Source organism: Sapajus apella, unplaced genomic scaffold (assembly GCF_009761245.1).
Source record: "Sapajus apella isolate SASKATOON/1434 unplaced genomic scaffold, GSC_monkey_1.0 scaffold14, whole genome shotgun sequence".
NCBI lineage: Eukaryota > Metazoa > Chordata > Mammalia > Primates > Cebidae > Sapajus > Sapajus apella.
The window spans coordinates 12067906-12091254 of NW_022436954.1; the positions used below are offsets into that span (position 1 = coordinate 12067906).

At 38.3% G+C, this 23349-nt stretch overlaps 1 protein-coding gene across 5 annotated transcripts in view; it reads right to left on the reverse strand.

The window, feature by feature from the left end:
• Nucleotides 1–3126: 3126 nt before the first annotated feature.
• GLYATL1 (glycine-N-acyltransferase like 1) overlaps nucleotides 3127–23349 on the reverse strand; it is a 40221-nt gene continuing 19998 nt past the window's right edge. The window contains exons 2-7 of one of the 5 annotated variants that reach the window (XM_032282128.1): nucleotides 20794–20915; nucleotides 17016–17135; nucleotides 16227–16330; nucleotides 6062–6192; nucleotides 5605–5689; nucleotides 3127–5347 (exon numbers count right to left, since the gene is read on the reverse strand). In XM_032282128.1, the coding sequence (XP_032138019.1) occupies nucleotides 4930–5347; nucleotides 5605–5689; nucleotides 6062–6192; nucleotides 16227–16330; nucleotides 17016–17093 (816 nt within the window). In that variant the 5' untranslated portion in view covers nucleotides 17094–17135; nucleotides 20794–20915 and the 3' untranslated portion in view covers nucleotides 3127–4929. Of the gene's footprint in view, nucleotides 5348–5604; nucleotides 5783–6061; nucleotides 6193–16226; nucleotides 16331–17015; nucleotides 17136–18512; nucleotides 19180–20793; nucleotides 20916–23349 lie in introns of those variants that run through there. The other 4 variants (XM_032282125.1, XM_032282126.1, XM_032282129.1 and 1 more) reach the window with 4 other exon arrangements.

Consider the following 23349-nt stretch of genomic DNA (forward strand, 5'->3'; position numbering starts at 1 on the left):
TTCCTTTTCAATATATTTTCCCATCAACTGAGAAGTTCAGTGTTTGTAATTGTAATAAGAAGAGTGCTAATCTGGCCTGAAATGAAAAGTTTTACCTTATATGTCTCATAAATAGTTTTTAGTAAATCAAGGAATATGCTTATAAAGGGATTACCAAGGCCCTACAACACATGAGTTTGGGGCCACAGGGAGATTAAGATTTAGAATAAAGTTAGGTGAGATCTAAGGCCACAGGATAGCAGGAGGGTTTGTGTGTGTGTGTGCGTGTGTGTATGTGTGTTGAGTGGGGCAGGTGGGAGCCTTTGAAGATTGCCTGTAGGCTGCTAGTGAGGTGTCATGTAGGCCTTGGTAGGCCGTTGGGAAGACACACGGTTCTGAAATGTTGGCACTCTTATAGGTTTTTAAATATCTTTGTTATCCCCAAGGGTGACACTGGACATCATTACTAAAATTTAAAAATTTTGCCCCTAGGCACACAGGTTACCCTTCTTGTGCTGGCATGGCAAGTCTTGATTTGCAAGATTTTCTTTTGGACTGTCCCAAATTCTTCCCTTTAAAAATAGGAGCTCCTTCAGGGTGAGGAAGGAAGGAGGAAATCATCCCTTCTACCTACTTTCTCTTCTTCATTCCAAGGACTGTAGAAAGGCACATCAGGTTTGGTTTTGAAATCTGTGGAATTTTAGTGCTGTCCATTCGCCGGAGTGGATGCCTTTAGTGAAGATAAAAAGGAAAGACTGTTTGCTATGTCAAGGGAAAATTCATATGCAAATCCCAAGACTCAGATGTTATTTTAGAGGAGTTGGTGTCCATTGTAAATTAGAACAGCCCTGGTTCATTTGCCCACAAGGGCAACTAACTGTATGAGGCCAATATGAGGGAACTGGCAGAATAGGAGGGATGGAATCTTCCTGAGAGAAAGAATAAGGAGAATTCTGGGTGCAGAGGAGATCAAGGTGTGGACCAAGCACATATCTGTCTTCTTAGCTCCTGTGAAATGTTGGAAAAGTCTTTAGAACAAACAATAAATATGTCATAGCGGGAAAACAAAGAGCAGTCTTTAGGTCAGAAATAGAAACTGTTAAAAAAAAAAAGAAAAAAAAGAAAAACCTTTAAGTTTGAAAACGACAGTCGGGGCGCAGTGGCTCACGCCTGTAATCTCTGCACTTTGGGAGGCCAAGGTAGGCAGATCACAAGGCCAGGGGATCGAGATCAGCCTGGATAACACAGTGAAACCCTGTCTCTACTAAAAATACAAAAAATTAGCTAGGCGTGGTGGCACGCACCTGTAGTCCCAGCTACTCGGGAAGCTGAGGCAGGTGAATTGCTTGATCCCAGGAGGTGGAGGTTGCAGTGAGCCAAGATTGCGCCACTGCACTCCAGCCTGGCAACTGAGCGAGGTTCTGTCTTTAAAAAAAAATTTGAATATGACAGAAAAAGTGGAAAGTTGCCTGGGATATGCTTTAACTGCAGTCTTTCTAATAAACCTGTCCCCACTCCATGTTCACATCTTTGCTTGTCCTAAGCAGCATGGGACTCAGGCCAAAGTGGTCATTTTTGGCACTTGGGCTAGAGATGGCAGTGAAGCAGCATCATTTGACTGGGGAAATGCCAGATGTTTGTTGTCTCACACTAAGGAAATTGAAGATGTGAACACAAAAGGAGTGGGTTTAAGAGAGGAAGTTTAATCGGCAAAAGAAAGAAGAGAGAGCTTCCTCATGTGGAGGAAGGGTGCTTGAGTGGGTTTCTGGGTTTGGGGTGAGATGCGGTTGGTTTATAGATGAGCTTGAGGAGGCAGTGTCTGATTTACATAGGGCTCAGAGGATTGGTTGGACCAGGTGTGCTATTTACATGATGCATAAAGAGGCTGGCCATCCACCCTAACCTTTTATTATTCAGATTGAGTCTCTCCCTGGCTGGTGCCATGTTGCTTGCACATGTGAAGACAAAGAAAAGAGGTAACATCCATGTTGAATATGCCTGGCTTCCAGGTATCCCTTTTCTATTGGCATAGGTGCCAGCACTCATGTATGCAAGCTTTTAGCTTGCTTATCTATCCTTGCAGCTTGGTATTTTTTGTTAGAAAAGAAATTATATGGGGCTGTTCTTTTTTTAATAAAAAGAAAAACCTTAACGAGGAATCTCTTACCTAACTGCCTAAATAATTTCTTTTTAGCTCCTATTATCAGCAGTGCCTGCCCCTGATAGGTGATGGTCATGAGGGGACCAAGAGCCTCTAAACTTAGAGACAAGTTGCCAGCACTTTCTAGATGGATTGTTTCCCTCCCCAGCAACACCTGCTGGTCAGTTTGACAAACAGAGGAACACAAGTTCTCAAATATACAATAAGCAGATAACCCCAACATCACCAAAAATATAAAGTTGTGATGGCATTTTGTCAAATTGTCTTTACTTTTTATCTGCATCATCTATTGCTTTCTGAGGGAAGTGTTCTGAGTTCCCACTGTGACTGTGGATTTGCCGATTTCCTTTTGTATGACTGTCAGCTTTTGCCATACATTATTTTGTAGTTGTATTGTGTTATGTTGTGAGGAAGATTCATGACCTATCTTGTGGGAGAATTCTGTATTTAGCAGATGTTCATCTTAAGTTCTATTTTGCCTCGTATTGATATTATTACTTTGCTTTTCAGTTTAACATTGATTTAGTATATCTTTTTTCTTTTTTTTTAACCCTTATATGTTGTTTATTTCAGAGATGGTTTCTTATGACTGACTGTGACCCCCAAATTCATATGTTGAAGCCTCAACTCTCTGTATTTGGAGGTGGGCCTTTGAGAAGTAATTGAAATCCTGAGGGTATAGCCCCCATGATGGAATTAAGTCCTTCTTAGAAAAGGAACAGAGTCTGAGCTCTCCTCTCTCTCCACCATGTGAGGGCAGAGAGAAAAAGCAGCGATCAACAAGCTGAGAGAAGAGGACTGAGAATGAACTTTACCTTGCCAGAGCCTAGTCATATCCCTTCCCAGTTTCAGGAAGAGTGAGACATCAATTTCTGTTGTATAAGCCACTCAGTCTATGATTTTTGCTATGGCAACCAGAGCAGATTCTTGGATTTTGTTTTGAACACAATATGAAAAACATATATTTTAATAAGAAAATTGCCCCATTCATTTTTATTGTGTTTATTGATAATTTCAGACTTATTTATGCCATACTTAAGAAATCCTTCTTCCTCTTTCTTACACTCTTTTGTTGTTTCTTTAATCCAAGTGCATGATAATGTTTGGAAATCACTCTCTTAACAGGGCCACAAAGGGCTAGATAAGGGAATCTGGCTTGCATTTACGGAAGGGGCAGAGAAGGGAAGCTGCGCTAAGATGACCTGAGCCCCAGATCCTGGTTAAACATCCTCTTCTGGATATAGGACCAGCCGGAGGCACGATTTTTAGATAGGCAACTTTTATTTGCTTTGTCTTCTTTCATCATCTGTGTTGGCTTTTGCATCTTGAGTGCCAAAATATAGCTGTTTTCATATTACCCCAAGTTCCTGAGTTTATTTTTTATGTAAGAATTTTCCACCCTTTGAAATCCCAAAGGAAATGTTTCCCTTCTTTCTCAGACCATGCTTTCATTTCAGTCAATGTAACAAATCACCCAGGTCTTAGGAGTTTAGAAATCTGATTGGATTCGTTCATACTAAGCGATAACAGATCTACCACAGCCTTCTAAGATGAACTGGAGTTTTTTTAAAAAGCTCCATGACCTGTATAATTCTTTAATTACTGGAATTGCACAGTTTAAAATTGCATCAAATATAAACATTCAATTTTGTGGAGTTTTATTTTTTATGGAGAGATGAGGATAGGTGTTGGTTAATACTGATAGACTTTACTCTTAAAGCCAATTCTATTAAGATTTCTTTTTTAAATCTAGACTATCAGAAAAAATGAAAATGTCTTATTTATTTTTGCTATAGCTTCAATGTTCATAGTAGTCCAAGTTCCAATGTCAGGATGGCAGAGGGGAGCCAAAAGAGGCCACATTTTGTTCATGAAGTGTATTTTTTTTTTTAATATCGAGGATTTTGTAATGCAAGTGTTCAATTAGAAAGTTCTTATGATAGTGCATGGCACGTGTCCTTTCCATCATCTGGATTTTTCTGCTTTTTTTTGTCTGGCTCACTCCTACTCACTCTCCAGTCCTCGTCTTAGTGGTCACTTCTCCCTGGAATACCCCTGACCCCTGACCATACCCTTAAGATAGCCGTGGTACAAACACCAAAGGCTGCAGGCAACACTTTGCCCTATGCTGTGCTTCCCTAATGATGAGGAAGTGAGAAAGGAGGCACAACAAATGTCATTTCCGTAGCAGAGGCCTCAAGTGCAGCAGACTTGATTCTCTGGATTTCCTTTTCTGCATAACAATGATGAAAGGTAGCCTAGGAAAGCCATTTGTCTTAGGCTTCACCTTTTATACCTTTCTAGTCACTAAACTAAGAGACTGATTCCATTCTTTAGTGTAGCCATTGCCTCATAAATCCATAAATAGCAGGGGTATTTATTTACAATAAAGTATCCATGTAGATTAGGAATATTCTATTAACCAATTTTATTAAAGTCCTCTATTTATCTTCTAGATAGTAGATTCTATCAATCAAGTTTCATGAAGAGTTCTAATTCCCAGAGGTAAGAACTGAGCCTGGCTTTCTAGTTACATGTTTGCTGGTAACGCCATCCTTCCTTACAACACTTATGCATATTTGAAGACTATACCCATCCCTGCCTCTTGCTTGGATTGTAAGCTCTTCAAGAGTATGGCAGTGTCTTTTAACATCAGTTCTCAATGTGAGAAGAGCTCCTGGCACATCGTAAATACCCAACAAACATTTGTAAGTGAAGAAAGCTATTCTGTGGTGTCTGCTTTAATATTACGAGATGACTTTCCCAAGATTGCTAAGCAGCTTCATTGTCTAAAATGGAACTAGATTCTGTGGGTAGCAGGTCCATTGGTGCCACTCACAGGCGGCCTCAAAGAAACCATTGTGCCTCACAGATCTAAGGGAGTCTTCATTAAATTCCAGCACAGAGAGGTAAAATGGAATATTATTCTGACGCAGATATTTCATGAATTGCACCATCGCCTGTCTCATCTTGCCTCTCTTTCGGTATCTTTCCATGCTGTAGGCCATTCCTATTTCACAAGAAGGGTCCATGGTTACCCATGAGACCGGGACACCCTCTGGGCCCAGCAGACAGGCTGTTGGCAGGGCTTCTATGCAGCGCTTGATATAATGCAGGCTCCTTTCATTCTTCCCTCGCCTCCACTTGTCATTTACCAGCCCAGAAAAAGAGACATCCAGCTGAGCATACTTAAAATTGGGAGTTTCGCTGTAGAAAACAAAAAGAAAGACAAAAACTCTCATCCCCACTCCTGCAATTTCTGGGTGCCATCCTATTCTAGAGATCCCAGGCACTCTTCTTGTTTCAAGACCCACCATTGCAAAGTTGTGAATTTTGACCATTGAAAACCTTTATTCATCCCAAGGTATGAATTCATCTTGTCTTCACTCCAAAACTGATTTATGTGAATTACAAAAATGTACAAGGAAGAGCAATTACAAATGATCAGCACATGTATTTTGTACCTCTCAAATTCAACATCTGGGTGGCCTGTCTCAGCCCAGCTTCCAAACTTGCTTTTATTGGAGGCATTGAGGTTCAGGATATCTTCTGTAATAAAGAGGATTGCTCTCGAATGCTCTACCTTCACTGACTTTGAAAATGCAGCCACTCTTATCCCCTCACCTAAACTTTCTTGAAAACCTGGGAAGAAATACAATAAAGCAGTATTGTCAGACATGGAGTTTTCTATCTACACTGCTCCCACCTGATTAATACCTCAATGCTTAGTAGTTTACAAACTTGAGTTTACCCCACAATCAGCTAAAGTCCTTGTCACAGCACAGATTGCTCTACCTCTCCCAGCCCCCAGAGTCTCTGTGAATTTACATTTCTAATGAATTCTCAGGTGATGCTAATGCTATTAGTTGAAGACTCAATTTGAGAAGCATTGCTGCTTGCCCATTTCTTCAGACTTCTTACCTTGGATTTGTAGTATCTGTTTCCAGTTTATGATCTCACAGTTTTTCAAAACTTCTTGTGATTTTTGAGGCTCTTTGGAGAATATACGATATACATTTGTGTATAAATCCATGTCATCAGTCATCTCCTGTATAGGATGATGAAAGTTCAGGTCATTCCTTTGAACTTTTTCTACACCTCTCACTGATGGCAATTATTAGAAAAATGAAAATTCAAAGGATAATTTTAACAGTGGCCCACAATGGCTGCTGTTGGGCACGTGGATAATAAAACCTAGGCCTATAAGCTACTGCCGACCTCTTGCCTGTGTAACTGGAGGTTGTTAAATATTTCATTGACAGGTACTGGCTATAAACCTGGTTATCAGATACAGAACAAAGACAGGATGAAATCAGTCACTCTCCACCAGGCCTTAAGATGCCTCACCTTTCTCCCTACCAACTCAACTGCACACTTACCTTATCCTATTTATAGCATCACCAAGCACCCAGCAGAATCAAAAGAATGCAACAGTTGCTTTTCTCCCTGCTTCTCTCACCTCCTGTGCCACACATATCCCTTTGTTACATATACTGTGCCCCATGTAACGTGTGGGACACATTCTCGATTCTACTGAGTCTGTGTTGCTAGGATTAAGTCCTTAAACTTGAACAAATTCAACTGTGATTTCTGTAAGTTTTAGTGCCTACTGTTTCATCAGACACCTAGAATCTATAGTATCTTAGAATATACAATGTCCAGGGCTTGGGCAAGATACTTTAGTGAATATAAACATTAACGAGACATTGCCTTTTCCCAAGGATATAGGATATCAGCCTATTTGAAGAGTGACGCTCTCTTTACAGCCAGAAGCCCACAAAATAGAATGAGGTAACTGAATTTTTGGTAGCACTCTGGGTAATTTATGTGGTGTTAGACTCATGGGTTTGAAAGAAAGAGACTTGTGATCCCATTCTGACAAGCCACAAACTTCAGGGGAAGATGAGCACCTGTTTCTGAGGGGAAATATAAACAATAACTGTGAGACTTTTAGCAGTGAATGTATTAATAGTATGTTGGAAGCTGTATTGTTAAGGAGTAAAACAGAAAATAATGTGATTAATTTTAAAGAAACCTTCAAGCATTTGGAGGTGCTTTTATAAATGCAAGTTCCTGAATATGGCCAAAACCAAAACCTCAGTAAATTTAAAATAATAGATGTTTTAAAAGACCCAATTTTAAAAGAATGACCAAAAATAGGCAAGTACATATCCAAAGAATTATAAAAATATTAGTAAACTACAATAAAACAAATGGAACAATTTATAAAAATGAAAGTTATAAATAATGAAATGGAGAACAAGATTTAGTGCAAAGGCTACATAAAGCCAAAAGTTCATTTTTAAATGGCAAAAAGAGAGAGAAAGAAGAAGAAAGAGAGAGATAAACTGCTGGTAAGTCTTTTTAAGGAAATACAAGAGGAAGAGAAAAAAACAAACAAAAAGCATAGAGTATGAGAAATGAGAATGGAAACAGAGAAACAGAGAAAAGAACAAAAGAAGTATAATAGAAGGTTATATGCTACCCCAAGGCAACATATTTACTGATAAAATAAATGAATGTTATCCCTCAAGAATAAACTATCAAAATTGACTTTCAAAAACTAGAAAACCTCAACAAACTAATAGAAAATGTCAGAATGAAATTAAACATATAGCATTTAAAAAGTAGACAAGGATTATGGCAACATATCCATGTTGCTACAAAGGACATGATTTTCCAGGTTTATCCATGTCCCTTCAAAGGACACGAACTCATTGCTTTTGATGGCTGCATAATATTCCATGATGTATATGTGCCACATTTTCCCTGTCTAGTCTATCATTGATGGTCATTTCAGTTGATTCCAGGTCTTTGCTATTGTAAACAGTGCTGCAATGAACCTGGAAACCATCATTCTCAGCAAACTGACACAAAAACAGAAAATCAAACACTGCATGTTCTCACTCATAGGTGGGTGTTGAACAATGAGAACACATGGACACAGGGAGGGGAGCATCACACACTGGGGTCTGTTGGAGGGAAATAGGGGAGGGACAGTGTGGGGTGGGGAGTTGGGGAGAGACAGAATGGGGAGAAATGCCAGATATAGGTGATGGGGAGGAAGGCAGCAAATCACACTGCCATGTGTGTACCTATGCAACAATCTTGCATGTTCTTCACATGTACCCCAAAACCTAAAATGCAATTAAAAAACAAAACAGTTAAAAGAAAAAAAAAGATTAAAAAAACAAAGGACATGATTTTATTCTTTTCTGTTTGCAGGGCGGTATTCCATAGGAACATATGTACTACGTTTCTTCATCCAATCTACCATTGATGGGCACCTGGGTTGATTCCATGTCTTGGTTATTGTAAACAGCATAGCAATGAGCACACAGTGCATGTGTCATTTTGGTAGAATGATTCATTTTCTTTTGGATATTTATCTAGTAAAGGCATTTCTGGGTCAAATGGTAACTCTGTTTTAAGTTCTCTAAGAAATTTCCAGACTACTTTCCACAGTGCAATAATCCTAAGCAAATTAATGCTGGAACAGGGAACCTATCACATGTTCTCACTCATAACTGGGGCTAAGCATTGAGCACACATGGGCATAAATGTAGGAAAAACAGACACTGTAGACTACTAGAGGAAAAGGGGCTGGGTTAGAAAACTACTTATTGGGTACTATGCTCACTACCAGGGTGGTGGGATCTGTCTGTACTCCAAGACTCAGCATCATGCAATATTCCCATGTAACAAATCTGTACATGTACCCCCGTATCTAAAAGGAAAGTTGAAATAAAAAAAAAATAAAAAGTAGCCAAAATAAGATTATTTTACATTTAAGTTATACCTAAGCCAAAAACAAACACATAATGTTAATAGTAGACTTTGGTAATAGATGAAAAGCTCCCAATGCCAAATCTGGTAAAGAAATAACAAAAAGAGAGTCATTAACCATATTCCCTTATGAAGACAGATGTAACAATTCTGAATAAAATATTCAGTAATATATCAAAAGAATGTGAACATGAACAGCTTGTTTTAGAAAGGCCAGAATGGCTTTGATTGGAAGACCTTTTAGTGTAATAAACTAAAGGAGGGAAAATTACATATGAGTATATAAATTGCAAAAAAGAAAAGAAAAAAATGAAATAACAAAATTTACCCTCCATTCTAAATATAAGTTCTGTGAAAGTAGAGACAACAGGAAAATGCTCTAAACTTGTAAAGACAGAATCAAATGTAATTCCAAATGTAAGCTGTTACAGCCATTTTATTAAAATCAGGAATGAGACAAGGATAGAAATATTATTGTTAGTTGGTATTGTTTACTTAGGTTGTACATTATGCAGTAAGGTAAGAAACTAAAAACTCATACAAATATTGGCAAAGAAGAAGCAAATTACTTTGTTTGTAGATTATGGTATTATGCATTTAGAAAATCCAAGAAACTTTGACAAAAACAAAAACAAATAACACCCCACACAAACAAACAGGATTTTAAAGAATAGTGTGAACATATTTGGAAATAAAGAATATAAATAAAAAGCAATAACAAAATAATAATGCTCAGAAATAGAAATGGAAAAATAATTCAATAGGCTTAACAAATAGTATAAAATACCTAAGGGCAAACTTAATGGAAAATCATGAGTTTACCACAGGAAAACACTAAAATTTTACCAGATGGCATAGAACAGAAACTGAAAAAGTTGAGAAAAGACCATATTTCTAAATGAAAAGATTTAGAATCCTTCCACAATTGTCTAAAAACAATTATCACAAAACATTAATCCTTCCACAATTGTCTAAAAAAGCCACTCCAATACCAATTACAATTACAATATTTAGTTGGGGTAGTTGGTGGGAAACTGGAAAAATTAGTCTATGTTCATATAGCTCTTAAGTCTATTAGAAATAGGAAAGTAAGAAAAAGTTTGGTGGAGGGTGATTTGCTTTATTAGATATTAAAATTTGCCACAAAACCACTGAAATAGCATAAGAAAAGACTAGAAAGAAATACTGAAATAGATATGAAAATATATAAACATGTTATATGACAAAATAGACATTTATGTTTCAGTAGTGGAAAGACTTATTTCTTAAATAATGCTAACATAATTAGCCAGGCATAAGGAAGAAAAATATAAAAGAATGGTAATTCACGCTTTTCAAAAATATATTTCAAATAGAACTAGATTGAAATATCAAAAGTAAAAATTAACTTACTGTAAGACAAAATAAGAAAACATTTGTATGATCTTGGAGTAGGAAAAATCTTCCTAATTATTAATAAAAAAGCAACAAAACCATAGTGAAAAAGATAATATATTTGATTAGTTTGATTACATTGAAATTAAAATTTTCTTCATGTCAAAATCTCCATCAATAAAGTAAAAAATAATTCTAAATTGGGCAACAAATTTGTAGCATACATGTTGTATTAGTATTCCTAGTATCCAAAACACTTACAGAACTTTAAGAATGACACAAAACTCCAGTGTAAAAATGGTCAAACAATATAAAGAGTTTAGAAGTAAACCCCAAATGACTAATAAACACATGAAAATATAATATGTTCAATATCACTAGTCAGGGAAATGCAAAGTAAATCTACAATAAGATGCCATTTTTCACCCACCAGTTTGTCATAAATTAAAAGAGGGATAACATCCAGTGCTGGTGGGAATGTCATAAATTAAAAGAGGGATAACATCCAGTGCTGGTGGGAATATGGAATTCTTCCATATATTGCTAATAGAAATAAAATTGTAGAACCCTTTGGGAAGGCAATATGGAAATGCCTATTTAGAAAAAGATAAACTCTGACTTGGAGATATACCTTTTGGAAATCAATTGTATTGAGGAAAGTTTCCAGAATGTAAAAACATGTGTACAAAGATGTTTATTGAAGCATTGTTGGTAGTGGCAAAGTGCTATAAAAAATTTGAACCCAATAGCAGGAGAATGACTGACTAAATAGCACTGCATTGACTCTATGGAATACCACAGTTATTAAAATGAATATATTAGTATTGATTCAGCCAAAAGGATGTCCATATGTTAAAGGCAAATTAAAAAGTGATGACAGAAGAGATCATCAGTGAAGATCCCTTTGTGTGCTAATTTGGGCAAAGACACCAATTACCTGAAGGGATAGAAAAGAAGGAGAAGAGGGAAGGGAAAGTGAGAAGTTATTAACTTCTTCAAATCTTGTTGGATTTTTCCACTTGTATAATCATCACATGTTATCTTTTTGATTAAAAACCAATGAGGAGATCCAAGATGGCCGATTACTAGCAGCTCAGGATTGTAGCTCCCAGTGAAAGCACAGAGGACGACAGGACGACACACTTTGAGATTTTTTTTTTTTTTTTTTGAGACGGAGTTTCGCTTTTTGTTACCCAGGCTGGAGTGCATTGGCGCGATCTCGGCTCACCGCAACCTCCGCCTCCTGGGTTCAAGCAGTTCTCCTGCCTCAGCCTCCCGAGTAGCTGGGACTACAGGCATGCACCACTATGCCAAGCTAATTTTTTTGTATTTTTAGTAGAGACAGGGTTTCACCATGTTGACCAGGATGGTCTCGATCTCTTGACCTCATGATCCACCCGTCTCGGCCTCCCAAAGTGCTGGGATTATAGGCGTGAGCCACCGCGCCCGGCCAGATGAATTTTTGTTGCTCACGGACCAGGAGGTTCCCAGCGGAGGAGCCCCAAGTGTCGCCAGCATGACTCTTGTGGCCAGCTCAGCGCTTTTGCCGCCGCCTCGGCGCCGCAGTTCTCGGTGCAGAGTAAACGGGACTGGGTCCCCTCCTGGTCTACGTTTGGAGCTCCGGGAAGGCAGAGTCGCCCATTCAGCTGATTGAAAAAGGGACTCAAGTGGGAAGCCAGACCGGAGATTCCCAGGCAGAAAAACACCATGAATCTTAATGCTGTTGTTTTAGCTGGCACAGTGGGTTGCTCAGATTCCAGTGCTGGGAATCAACAAGTTTCACGTCCACTCAGAGACCTAATTTGAAAGTCAGTAATTACAAAGATGACAGGTGGATAAATTTACAATGATGGGAAGAAACCAGCGTGAAAAGGCTGAGAATACACAAAATCAGAATGCCTCTCCCTCTACAGGGGATCACAGTTCCTCATCAACAAGGGAACAAGGCCTGATGGAGAAAGAGTGCGTTCCAATAACAGAATTAGGCTTCAGAAGGAGGTGGTTAGTAAGAAACTTCTGTGAGTTAAAAGAACATGTTCTAGCCCAACGTAAAGAAACTAATAACATTGAAAAAAGGTTTGATGAAATCCTAACGAGAATAGACAATTTAGAGAGGAATATAAGTGAATTAATGGAACTGAAGAATACAATAAAAGAACTCCGTGAAGTATGCACAGGTTTCAACAGTTGAATTGATCAAGCCAAAGAAAGGATATCAGAGGTCAAAGACCAACTTAATGAAATGAAATGAGAAGACAAGATTAGAGAAGAAAGAGTAAAAAGGAATGAGCAAAGTCTCCAAGAAATATGGGACTATGTGAAAAGACCTAATTTACGTTTGATAGGTGTACCTGAATGTCATGAAGAGAATGAATCCAAGCTGGAAAATATTCTTCAGGATATTATTCAGGAAAACTTTCCTAACCTAGTAAGGCAGGACAATACTCAACTCCAGGTAATACAGAGAACACCACAAAGATACTCCCCAAGTAGACCAACCCCAAGACACATAATCGTTAGATTCACAAGGGTTGAAATAAAGGAGAAAATTCTAAGGGCAGCTAGAGAGAAAGGTCAGGTTACCCATAAAGGGAAGCCTATCAGACTCACAGCAGATCTCTGAGCAGAAACCCTACAAACTAGAAGAGAGTGGGGGTCAATATTCAATATCCTCAAAGAAAAGAGTTTTCAACCCAGAATCTCATATCCAGCCAAACTAAGCTTCATAAATTAAGGAAAAATAAAATTTTCGTGAACAAGCAAGCACTCAGATATTTCATCGCCACCAGGCCTGCTTTACAAGAGCTTCTGAAAGAAGCACTATACACAGAAAGGAACAACCAGTATCAGTCATCCCAAAAACTTACCAAAGGGTAAAGAGTATCTCCATAATGAAGAATCTATATCAACTAATGGGCAAAATAGCCAGCTAGCATTAAATGACAATATTAAACTCACAAATATCAATATTAATCCTAAATTTAAATGGATTAAATGCTTCAATCAAAGACACAGACAGGCAAATTGAATAAAAAGTCAAAACCCATTGGTACACTGTATCCAGATCCATCTCATAAGCAAGGACACACAAAGACTCAAAATAAAGGATTGGAGGAAGACTTACCAATCAGAAGAAAAAAAAAAAAAAAAAAACAGGAGTTGTAACTTTTGTCTCTGACAAAATAGACTTTAATAGTAACAAAGACTAAAAGAAACAAAGAAGGACATTACATAATGGTAAAAGGATCAATGCAACAACAGGAGTCAATGTTCATAAATATATATACACCCAAATTGGGAGCACCCAGATACATAAGACAAGTTCTTAATGACTTATAAAGAGACTTGGACTCCCACACAATAATAGCGGGAGACTTTGACACCACATTTTTAATATTCAACAGATCAACGAGATAGAAAATTAACAGGGACATCTATGATTAGAACTCAGACCTGGAACAAGTAAACTCAGTGAATATTTATAGAATTCTTCACCCCAGGTCCACAGAACATACATTTTTCTCAGTATGACATTACACCTATTTTGAAAGTGACCACATAATTGGAAGTAAATCGCTCTTCCACATTTGCATAGCATTCCACAGACTTAAATGAAATATTGGCTGGCTGTTTGTTTGTTATTTTCTTCCCTTTTTCCTTCCTGTCTCTGCTGTTAAGCACAATTATCGGCATAAAAGAGGTTTTCAACACCTATTTTTAGATTGCATTCCAGCCTGGGCAATAGAGCAAGATTCCTGTTCTCTCTCCCCCTTTCTCTTTCTTTCTTTCTTTCTTTCAAAAAAAAAAAAAAAACCCAAAAAACAAAGAAACAAACAAAAAAAAAGAGTTATTAAATTCATTTTAGGAATTGTTACAAGTTCATGACTGTGCTCTGAATGATAATCTGGCAAAACTAGAATGAGAATCCCTTAGACAAATAAAACATCTTTTAACTCATTCATTTATTGGTATATTCAACAAACATTTATGAGCACTGACTGTACACCACTTGCCCCTATGGTTAATATAAAAAAAAAACCAACAAAGAAAATAGTATTTTTTTTCTAGATAAATTCTCCTGTATTCCACCCTAAAAAATTCTCATTCAAAATCAAATTGACTTTCAATACTGAAAGAAACATGGTATGCTGTGGAATCAGACTAGGTGAATGTGTTTCCAAGTAAATTGCATCATATTTCATTCTTTCCATTTTTTTGTTCATATATGTGTGCTGTGGAACTTTTATATTTTAATATTTTTGTTTATTGACTCATTTTATAAAAACTAGCCTTGTTCAAGCAATGCATATATGAAGTCATGGTTTAATGCTGTAGTTACATTGCTAAAATACATATAGCAACTACAAAGTTACTGAAGTAAAAAGAACTATTTGACCTCCTACAGTTATTTAACATATCACACTTTGAAGAAATTGGAATGTGGAATTTAATAAACTAAGCATTAATCTTCCATTCCAAATTGTCAAGAAGCCAGAAGAGCAAAAGAACATCCCTAGGGAAGGTGTTAGGCTCAGCCTGGTTCCCACCCCCTTTACCCCTTTGTTCCACAAGTTAGGGTCACTTTGTCACTTTCTGCGTCCCAATCCTTACCCACTTTGGAAACTAGTCTTGACCTGGGGTGGCTTATTATTATTTGTGGACTTGGCGGTCTATACCTGCATGAAGCTAGGCTGGCGATGAGGCCTTAGTTCCCTAACTAGATGTGCATGAAACACACACACACACACACACACAAAGGGGAAGTCTTTAGGGCAAAAATAGACCTAGGTTTGTATTAATATTTCAGCTTGTTTATTCTTTGTGTGTGTCCTCAGCCAATATGGCTAATTATGATAAATATGATCTACAATTATGTGCTTTGTACTGTCTTTGATATACAGTATCTCATTTAAACCTTGTGTAATCCTCTGAAGAAGGTCCTCTTATTTTTCTCATTTTAACAGATGATGAAACTCAGAGAAAGGCCTGTGGTTACATAGCTAGTAAAACTGGCAGAGTCCACTGAACTTGAATTCAGATTTGGCAATGCTTTAATATCTGGTATCCAGCAGCTACATAACTTAATATTTCTCAGTGTCATTTCCTTATCTCTAAGCTGGAGATATTAATGCTCACTTCATAAGATTGTTCGGATGGTGACATTCACTAACAAGAGAAGTGCTTCCACATAGTTGATAAACAGTAGTTATGAGTCACTTCCCTGGTTCCTGAGAAACAATAAAAAAAAACAAACAGGGTCTAACCCTGTTGCCCAGGCTGGAGTACAGTGGTGTGATCTTGGCTCACTGCAGCGTTGATTTTCTGGGGCTCAAACCATCCTCCTGCCTCAGCCTCCTGAGTAGTTAGGACTATAGGCATGTGCCACCACACCCTGGTAATTTTGTTTATTTTTTGTAGAGATGAGGTCTCACTATTTGCACAGGCTGGTATCTAACTCCTGGCCTCAAGTGATCCTCCTGCCTTGTCCTCCCAAAGTGCTGGGATTACAGGTATAAGACACCATGCCCAGCCCTGAGAGGTAATTTTTACTAGTAGGCTTCTGCTTTGGTTTTTGTTTCTAAGTCACTGTTCTGATATCTCAGACACCCAACTTTCCCTGTAAATTGGCCTCCTTTCAGCCCCTGCAGGTGATCCCTGCCATCTCAAAGGCATCTTAATCTGTGAGTGTCAGCCTTGACCTTTTCTTCTCCTTCCCCCTCCACCCTGTTTCCCAGATGAATCCTGTGCTTTACAGGAAGGGTAGGAACACGTGACACTCATGCAAGTTGCCAAGTACTGAAGGAGTGTTTTAAAATACGCACATTTCCTTTCACCCTATAAGCAGCCCTGGTGTCTGAACTGGTTAGTTCCTCAGGCCCTTTGTACCAGCCTGGCTCCTCCAGTGCCTGACTGTGTGCATACCCATTTTTGAGGCCGGATAATAACCATCTGATACTCGGGCCAGGAGTCCACCAGCACCTCCAGGTTGAAGGGGTTCCCATGATTGATGTGATACACAGAGCCATACACCTGAAGGAGGGATGGAAAGGAATAGGAGAGGTTAAGATGTCCAGAGATGGGGATTTGGATGTGAAGAGGAAGAGAAAAACGGAGGTTAAGAGATGGTACTGGGACAAAGTCAGTGACGGTGAAATGAGCAGCATCTCCAGGACAATACTGATGGACGTGAAGTCACCAGCAAGCAGGTAGAACTCACAAGTAGGTGTCCTTGTGATACCAAAGAGCTACTGTGCACTAGTTGGGCACTTGGCAGTGCTCTTAAAACTTACATTGTGTGGATTTATTTAGTGTCCACAACAATTTTAAGAAGTAGGTGCTAATATTATTCCCATTTCATTGATAAAAAGATCAAAGGTAAAGGCATAGAAAGGTAAAGAAACATGCACGAAGCCATGCGACTAGAAAATGGCAGCCTAGGAATGCATATCCATCCAGTCTGGCTCCAACACTATGCTTGTAGTCACCATTCTCCACCGCCTCTCCAAATGAATGACAAAACCTGCAGAGTGGGCCTAGCTGCCTCTTCCCAAGGAGAAGTAGCAGCTCTTGACATGCCTCCTTCATCCCCAACCTCATCCTGTTTCCCAGCTTCAACCTTCTGCAGAAAGTCAGGAAGGACCAGAATCACGAGCCTGCTATTTTCTCATCCTCAACACCCCTCCTCCCATACCCCGACCTCCCACTATTCCCTGACCTTCAGGGACTCAGGGATGCTCCTGGCCAAGGATTTGTATAGGGCCAGCAGCTTCTGGGAATTATTCAGTAGGATCATTTTGTGGGATGCTTCAGTCCTTGAGTCCTTCAAGAAGAAACTCTGAAAAGATAAGAAGTGAAGGGAAAATGTTAAGAGACCAAATGAATTTAAGATGCACTTTATACATCTCCATTCAAATAGCACTCATGATGTAATTACTGTTAGTATCATCCTCATTCTGAATACACCAAAGCTCAGAGAGACTAAGAACATTTCTCAAGTTCTTACAGAGATAAATGCCAAAGTCAGATTTTGAAACCATATATGAATGGCTCCAAAACCCATGCCCTGCCTCTCTGGTGGAATGAATTAAAAGTGAATATTAAGAGTTCTGTGAGGTTCCCGAATGCCTGTAGTAGAACACTCTACCACCACCATCATCATAACCTTTTTCCTGTATTTTGGTCATCAGGTGCCTGAGAAGTCTTTCATCTGGAATAGAAAATATCAGCCCTCTAAGAACAGTTGTGACTGGAAAACTTAAGAGCAGGAATTGGCAAATATTTTATGTATTTAGTTTCTTAGGGCTAAATATTTCAGACCTATGGCCATTTTGGAAGTCGTTTCAGTTTGATTGCAAAAAAGAAAACATGGAAAAATTTTGACACCTATCTATAAACTTCTGTTGAAATAACATTCAGAATTAGAAATGTGCCAATAATTTACCAATAACTTGGAGAATGGTTATCATCACAACTGATAGGTTCAAAGCTTAGGCTGGTTTCAAATTTTAGTTCTGCCTCCTACTTCTTTGCTAACTTGCTTAACCAATCAGAAACTCTAAGTGTTTTCTCACTGCTTTGGAACTGGAAATTAAAATTTCCAGAGTAATGAGATTACACAATGTAATACATATAAAATGTGTAGCATTATACCTGGCATAAAGTAAGAACAATATTTAACATACGTTATTTTTTAAATTGATTTTATATTAATCAACGTCATGTATAAATTTACCGATTATATCCAATGACGTAAAAATAATAAAAAATGTAAAGAACTTACAAAGTTAATTAATGTAAGAGAAAGAACCCACATATCAGTTATTTGAAACAGTCATTAGCAAATTAGTTAATACAGATGTTTGAAATTTTGTATCCATGAAGGTGAAATAGTCCCAAATATATGTTAAATAATAGGCAAGGTGAAACAGATTTTGTCTTCTCTTGGGTCAAAGGCCTCAAAGTTAAACTATGTTCTGTAGCTAGATGAAGCAATGTTTAAACAAAAGCATCCTTTTGCAAGAGCTTAGAATTTCAGAACATTGGAATACTCGAGGAACTTTTAGTAAATAGAACTGGATCTCTGACATGTGCCTATCTCGTGTCTGACTCTGCTGTTCTTATAGCTGTCAAAAAAGCTGGTCTTTTTTTTCCCCCACCTCCAAGTGCTTTCTTTGCTCTGTTTTTCACCTGATTTAACTAAAATTGCCCTTACCCATGTGTTTTACTATGGTCTCCTCTTTTGAGTTTTTGGTCAAGATTTTAGAAGTTTTAATTCAAGATCTACCATGCTATATCACTACCTGCAAAACAAAACAAAACAAACAACTTGTATTTTATTTGTCCTGAGAACGTTGTAGCCTGGGCTAATACATGCGATCAACCCCTACACCTATCAGGTGCCACATCTTTATCCCAAATACCTCTCCTATCCATTCCCCACTCCATCCCCTTGCAATGACCTTAGTTCAGAATCCCTTTGTCCTTGCACTTAATATTGTTCTTATGACCCCACCACGGCCTTAGCTTCTAATGTCTACCCCCCAAAATTTTTCTCTACCCATATTCTTACCATCAACATTTCTTTTCTAAATCAGGAACCTGCTAAAAGCCTTGGTAGACCCCTCCCCACACTCTTTTAAAAAATTGTTTTAAAGTACACATAAAGGAAAACTTACCATTTAACTATTTTTAAGGGTACAACTCAGCAGCATCATGTATATTCACAATGCTCTACAAGGATTACCACTATCCATTTCCAGAACGTTTTTGTCATCCCAAACATAAACTGTACCCATTAAAACACAGTTACTAATTCCTTCTCTTCCTAGCCCCTGGTAACTTTTATTTTACTTTATGTTTCTAGAAATTTGCCTATTCTAGGTAAATGGAATCCTACAATATTTGTCCTTTGGGGTCTGGCTTATTTCATTTAGCATAATGTTTTCAAGGTTCACTTAATGTTGTATCATGTGTCAGAATTTCATTCCTTAACTGGAATAATTTTCCATTTTATATGGAAAATAAGTTTAAAGTCCACTGAAGAAAAAGAATAAATTTGTGAATGATAGTAAATATGAGTAGCACACAGTCAGTCAGTAGTCGTTGTGAAGACTATAGAAAAGCAATTGTAATAAATAATGGGTAAAAAAGAAAAGTAACTTGTACATATCTACCAAAAATGTGTGTGCATGTGGACAAGGACTTAAAGGGAATAAACATATAAATTGTTTTTGGGTGGTGAAAGTATGTGTGATTTATTTCCTATTTCAGAATTTTCTTTAGTACCATTGACATATTTTTATTTTTATGCAAGTTTGAAAAAAACATAGAAGGCAATGGAACCACATAGTTAAAGATAAGAATTATGAAAACAAAAGAAACGCTATTTTTCTTTCTTTTTTCCCAGCAGTCCCATCACCTATCAAGTTTTCCTTTTTTTTTTTTTTTTTTTCCCAGTGGGGAGGAAAAAGCTCCCCATGTCCCACCATTCTGTGCATGCCCAATCCAATCACCTGCAAAGCGTATAGTTTGCAGTGAACCCCAAGAATGAGTTGTCGGACAACTCCAGCTGAGCAGGGTGGGAAGCAATTCTTCTGAGAATGGCGCCAACTATTAACTACAAACATCCACTAGATGGCCATTTGAGGTCGGTTACGGAGGCACCTGTGACCTTGTACAACACTCAAACCGCATTCTCAGGAGGCTGTTTTCAGTGTTTCTTTTCACACCACACACTCCACTCCCTGTTCTGTTTTCAGGGTCATGGAGTTTCATTTTCATGCACAAATAACATACACAGATTGCCTCAGTATTTTCCCATGCCTGACCTGAAATGCCTTGTACATAAGCTTGAATGTATTGCCATGCACCTCAACACCACCCACAGCTGTCAAAAAGAGTGCAAGGCAGATTATTCCAAAGAGAATAGCAGTTGACATTCCATAGTGCCAAACCCTTTCTTAGCCAAACGGGACTTTACTGAGAGCCCTCTTTTTAAAATATACATCAGTGCATTGTTGTTCATTCAGAATGTTCCACTGTAAGTTATCTTTAGTAAGATTTTGCTGTTTCTGTAAGACTTTGCTGCCTCCCAGACCTAATGTATAACCCAGAAGGAACTGTTTGCCAGAAATTAAGGATCCCACTTTTACCTAAAATACTGGCTTTACTCTCATGTTCTCTTGATTAAGTTAAGATTTTTCCTACCTTGGCGCATAAGAAAATTGAAACAAAGGTGTAAATCACAAAAATCCCTGTGAATTTTCAAAAGCCAAAATTTATAACTCCTGCAACATTACTGCTTACTACCAGTTCTTTTCTGACCCGGTCAGATGTAAGAGGCCTCTAAGTGGATCCAAGCCAGTCAATTCCCAGATCAAATTCGTGTCTCTGTTGCAACTCCAAACCCATTCTGAATCAGAAATTTGCTGAAAGAAACTCAGAGAGCTCAAAACACAAATGTGTGAAGTTCCGATATTTAAGTGGGAGCTTACCTGTAAGCCTCAACTAGTCTGAGAGATCAACAGGCACAAGAGGATCCTGCAGGTGCCTTCTGTGTTCACTCAGCACTCTTGGGGGTTACCAGAAAGTCCACTTCAGATCCTGCTTCTGACATCTGATAAAAGAAAAACTTCAGCTGAGTTAAATTTAAAGGAGTTTAATTGAGCAATAAACAATTCGTGAACCTGGCAGCCCCCCAGAATCACAGCAGATTCACAGAGGCTCCAGGGATATCTCGTGGTCAAAACAAATTTATAGACAAAAAAAAAGGTAAAGTGATATACAGGACCGGAAGTGAGGTACAGAAACAGTGAGACTGGTTACAACTGGGCGTTTGCCTTATTTGAACACAGTTTTAACATTCAGCATTCTATGAGTGGTTGAAGTATATGGCTGCTGGGATTGACCAACATTCAAGTACTATTCCAGGTGCACACTACTAAATTAGGTTTTCAATTTTGTCTATTAAGCTAGGTTACAGTTCACCCACAGGGACTCAAATGTAGAAGTACAGAGTCCTTTTTGGGCCATATTTAGTTTGCTTTAACACTTTGTAGCAAAATTCATTGAAAGGATTGTCTATACATGCTATCTCCAATCCCCCTCCTAGTCTTATTTAATTGGGTTTTTGCCACTATCATTCTACTGAAACACTTTTTAAAGCCATCAATGGTCTCTATGTTATTAAATCCAATGGTCCATTATTGCTTCTCATCTGAATAGATAGATCATTTTTGAATGGAATTTCTTCACTTGGTTTCCAAGACAACACACTCTCTTGGTTTTCCTTTAACTTCCTTGATTACTTCTTCTCAGTCTGTTCTGTGGACCCTTCTTTCTCTCACATTTCTTAATTTTGGATTACTTCAGATTTTAATCATTGGCCCTCCACACTTACTCTCTGGTGATCCCAATTGGTCCCATGGCTTTAAAGGCAATCTACATGCCAATGACTAGTAGTTTACCTTATAACTCAAACTCTTTTCCAAACTTAAGACATATATCTAATGGCCTGGTTGACATCTCTTGGATTCCATCCAATTGCCATCTCAAACTCATTATGTCCTAGATCAAACTCCTTATCCACCCTCTGTTCTGTTACTAAGAACAGGAATGATACTGAGCTTGGATTTGTAATTTGGAGGCAGGTTCGCGAGAAGAAAACACCAAGCTGAGAATAACAAGGTAAAAGAAGAGAATTTTATTTACAGAAGGTTATAGGTAAAGGAAGAGGATTTTATTTACAAAAGGTTATAGGTAAAGGAAGAGGATTTTATTTACAAAAGGGACATATCCAGAGACCGTCCGTCCGGACACTCAGCACCGGCGTTACAGCAGCACGGGCAAAACGCAAGTCAGAACTTTAAGCACTTTTTTTTAGCACCGGCATTACAGCAGCACGGGCAAAGCGCAAGTTACAGCTCTTAGCAATCTTTTTGTCTTTTTCTCTCTCCCTCTCCTCAGCACCGGCATTACAGCAGCACGGGCAAAACGCAAGTTAGAACTTTAAGCAATCTTTTCGTCTCTCTCTCCCTCTCTTTTTAGCACCGGCATTACAGCAGCACGGGCAAGGCGCGTGTTACAGCTCTCCGCAATTTTTTTCTTCCTCTCTTTTTCCCTCTTTCCGTTTTTCTTTGATTTTTGTTTATATTTTATATGTTGCAGTTTAACTTAGGTTATAGTAAACACCAGCTGCTTTTTGTCTTGTCTTTCACAAACATTATTATTATGTAACAGCAATTCTTGGCTTTGTTTACGGTTCTCAAAGGGACGGGAATTGGCCAGATTCCCGGCTCCTCGGACATAAGCCAGGGTTATTATGAGCTCCTAATGCCCCGGGCTTACTGCCAAAGAAATGATAACTTTAGTTTCCAAGGTTCAAGAAACTTAGAGCAAACACTGGGCATGACTTTTTTTATATTAACCCTACACCCTCTCCACCTAGCCTAGTTCACCTGTAGTTTTTCTCAACTTAGTTGATGGCAACTCCTTCTTTTCACCTGTTCAAATAAAAACTCTTAGATTTATTCTTAAGTGTCTTTTCCCCTCTCACTTTACATCCAATCCATTATGACATCCTGCTAATTCTGGTTGGGAGAAAATTCTTCATGGCCTCTCACATTTCTGCATGTTTTATGAGCAGAGACATTGACAGACTTTGCTCCTATCTTTTCAAGGATGTTTGAAAAGAGGACAGCTTGGAAGCTGGAGATAATTGCTTTCTTCTGAAGCAGAGGGCAGGTTTGCTTACTGTTCCTTGTAAGAAAGACAATGTCTTTCTCTGGAGTAAAGCTCAGACAGGTTTGCTTGGAGTTCATTATAAAACATCCAGGTTCCCTAAATTCAGGACTCCTTGGCTGCAACACACATCTATTGCATTGCAACATTAATCTGCCTTTCTGTATTTCCTCTGTAGGACTTGTGGAGCAAGAAGGACTGACACAAACACAGCAATAATTCTGCCTGCTGAATGAGTCATAAAATACTGTCTTTGACCCAGGAGGCTTGTGTCGTCTGCTAGCATTTATGAAATTGTGCACCAAGCAGAA